Raw genomic sequence first — 3,545 nt, forward strand, 5'->3', positions numbered from 1 at the left:
ATGAACAAGTGTGGCACAAGCCCTATAAACACCTGCTTTCTTACATTACGATGTCAAGATGACTTAAATTTGATTTCAAAAGATCAGTGGCAGGTGAGAAAAGCAGCTCAAGCTGACAATATATCTAGGCTGATTTAACAGCTTGCTTTGAAAACCAGGTCATTCCATCCACGTCCTTCATGTTCACCTGACTTTGTGCATTACTGATGGGAACTAACATTTACAACAAAATGGAGCTTGCAGGCAGTATCTTTAAGTCAAGAAGCTAAAGTACAGGTATTTCTATAAGCTCATAAGCTGGTACAGACTCATAAGGAATGAAAAATAAAATCTGTCTGTAGTAGCTATGTTTAGTATCCAATCTAACAGTGGCTGCTTAGACTCCCGTTATTCAGGAGTAATGAAAAATTGCATCAACACACTTGTAGACTGAATACAAAACTACCTCAAGGAAAAACAAAAAAAACCCAAATTACTGTCACTTTTCCCCACAAAACAAAATTTGAGGAAAATCTAGCTGCTTTCCTGCTTATTCTAAATACTGGACCAGTATCCTGTCTATATAAAAAAAAATAGATCTATCATGTTTTTAATGGGCCATCACTATGACAGAAGGCTGTAAAAGTTATTTTTAATATGAATTTCAAGTTACAGTACCAGGCAAAAAAAATTCTTTTTGTTTCCTGTCAAACTGACAGGTGGCATCGATTCCTAGCAATGTATCCAGAAAAAAGGTGGGTTACATAATAATTATCTTACTCTACTCTCTAGAGGAGGAGTTCTGCACAAAAAACGCAGGTAAGCAAACTAAAAATATAACTTTATTATGTCTGATCAAAGATAGCTGCAAGGATATGATGGCAGGTAAAGCACTGCTTTATGCTTTGTTGTTTGTTTTGCTCTAAACGGAGGGAATATTCAGGATGTGAAAACAGAAAACAGGGGCAGTTTTAGAATACATTTTTTTGTACGACTCATTTTCAGAAGTTCATTTTATAAAGGGAGGAGTAGAATTATAAGCAGAAGGCAGATGTAAAACCAGCTTTCAAATTTACCAATCAAGCAAATAAATGGTTCACACTGGATTTATAATCTTTAGGTTCGAAGCCAAAGAACTATGAATAAAAATCCCAATTTTCTTTTTACAACAAATACTTGAGGACATTTCCTTATCTCATACTTGAATACACTTGGAATTGATTCATATTGACTAAGATTGAAAAATTAGCATTACCATTTGCTTTAAGGTCTCAAGTAATTCTGCACAGCAATTGTCCAGTTCTTCGTTGTATTTTGGAGTTGGCTTTTCAGATTCTGTGGCACTGTTATCACATGCTATCTCCAGTTTGTTGTCTTGAAATCTAAAATAGAAACATAAGGCAGAGTAAACAGCTGCCTATGGGTTTACTCAAGCCATGCAGATTTCAAATCCATGCGGTCTGATCCTACAAAATCTCTCTCTCTCACAGGCTGTTCATGAGAATTCCCACATACACATAGTAAGAGACATAGTTAGCCATGTCAGCAATTTGGGCTAGTACCATAATCTTCAGAGGAACATAGAATTACACTACCTTAGAGCATGTGCTTGAAAAAACAGTTGCAAGTGTTCAGATAACACCTTTTCCCATTTTACCTTGCTCCTGAGTTGGAGGTTATTCTCTCGTAATGGATAAGGTATGCCTGTCAATGACAATCTGGTGCCTCACCACAAACTCACCTTCCTGCACAATTTAAGTCAAGACATTTAACTGTGAACCCAGAGCAACTAATGTGCAGACACCTATCCTGTCTTGCTGACTTTCCCACAGAAGCTGTAAACTTAAGACAGGGGAGAGGGAGTTGCTAGAGAGCAAAAGCAATATCTGGCACCATTACGGCAAAATATTCCAGAGCTTCTACCTGCCAGAACACTGCCACACAAACTCTGTTCAGCTGTCAGGACTCTGGTTTCTTCTCAAAACCCTGTTCATAAGTTTTTCTTGACAGCATGGAGATAATACCTCTAGCGAAGTGGTTTTTGTTGTTAGGGTTTTTTTAATCATTACTGTTATAACTTTTTTGTCAACATAAATCACTGATTCTTTGTTAAAATCTGCTGCAATTTGGCTTTAGTGAAATTTGGTAATATTGGCCTCAGTGTAAAAGAAGCAAGAGAGTAAGGGAACTCACATGGGCTGCTATTTATAGGATTAGATTCTAACTTTGTATATAAGTATTTTAAATATCCACTATGCTTAACTATGTATAATAAAATTTTTCCATTTCTTGCAAATATCACTACTTTATGAGATTATTTTAATCTTTGAGACATTTATTATTTGAATGTAAACAGTTTATGTAACCAAAAAGTGCAACTGCTGAATTAGAACTAAAAGCTATCTTATCCACTCTGACATGTTCTTTCCCCGATCTCCAGAAAGAACTTTCTAGGGAAGAAAATGGATTAATTGTTCAATAAAGACAATTGTTATGCTGTCTTGTATGTGTTCTTAGCGTACTTACTTCTCACTGATCTTCATGTTGACTATTTTGTTTGCTGTAGTAAATCCATTATCATTCAGTCTCTCCCATTTCATCATTAAATTATGCCAGTCTGCTGCATTATCTTTAATTTTTCTTGCACTGACGGATAAAACAGGTCTTCTTGGAGTACCATCAGCAGGACTTTTTGCTATACGAGAAAATAAAGAAATTCAAGCCGTTTAAAGCATACTGAAACAAATCAGTGTGCTGCTTGGCAGCTGTTTGTGTGAACGATTCCCTTGCTGTAAAGTAAAATGGAATTTATATTAACTGTCTTCAGTCATGAAATCTAATTCCTCATCCATCAGCCTTGTTACAGTTCACAAGAAAATCACGGTATTAAAAAACTACAAGCATGTTCTGAGATGTGATAATGTAACATTGACAGTAGCGGCTTTGCAGTACTGACCAATCCAGCAGTCTTCCGTTGACGTACGATAGCCAAATGCTAACGCAGCATGTGACGGTAAGAAATCATGGCAACGACTCCTGTACACATGCAGGGCGCATGCGACGAACGTCTGAATTACCTCATGTCTACACATGATGAGCGTGAAGCCCACGTTTCATGCTGTGTCATTAGAGGACCACACAGCAACGGGACCCTGCTATATATCACCCCGTTCACAGGCGAGCATCACCTCAGGAGGAGGGCTGCCAGCGGCCATCTCTGCCCAGCACCTGCAGCCCCACCTTCACGCCTCAGGTCCGGCCCCAGGAAGCGAGGGAGCTGAAGCCAAGTACTAACACCCGCTGCCCTGCCCGCTCACTTGCTGGTGTCCGCTGTTATTCACAGGCACGCCCGAAAAGCGGTCACAAAGAAGGAGCCCACACACATGGCGAGGCACTTGCTTCTCCTGGGGGCACAAGCGAGGCGCCGGGCACCTTCCTCGCCTGCACCCACATCCACGGGCCAAAGGCCGGCGAGGCACAACACACACAGCCACCGCATGAATTTATTTAGGAAGTGCCAAGGCCAGGACCCGGCCTCTGGCTGCCCCCCACTGCCCCCGGCCCGG

The 3,545-nt window shown here is 40.2% G+C and overlaps 1 protein-coding gene across 2 annotated transcripts in view; it reads right to left on the reverse strand.

Moving 5' to 3' along the window:
- Positions 1–3,078, reverse strand: part of LOC104124537 (cyclin dependent kinase 2 interacting protein) — a 19,204-nt gene extending 16,126 nt beyond the window's left edge. For both annotated transcript variants that reach the window (XM_035892441.1, XM_035892439.1), the window contains exons 1-3: positions 2,936–3,078; positions 2,506–2,674; positions 1,235–1,361 (exon numbers count right to left, since the gene is read on the reverse strand). In XM_035892441.1, coding sequence (XP_035748334.1) covers positions 1,235–1,361; positions 2,506–2,674; positions 2,936–3,071 — 432 coding nt within the window. In that variant the 5' untranslated portion in view covers positions 3,072–3,078. The remainder of the gene's footprint in view (positions 1–1,234; positions 1,362–2,505; positions 2,675–2,935) is intronic.
- Between the last annotated feature and the right edge of the window lie 467 nt (positions 3,079–3,545).

This window comes from Egretta garzetta, unplaced genomic scaffold (genome assembly GCF_000687185.1).
Source record: "Egretta garzetta isolate BGI_Z169 unplaced genomic scaffold, ASM68718v1 scaffold374, whole genome shotgun sequence".
Lineage (NCBI taxonomy): Eukaryota > Metazoa > Chordata > Aves > Pelecaniformes > Ardeidae > Egretta > Egretta garzetta.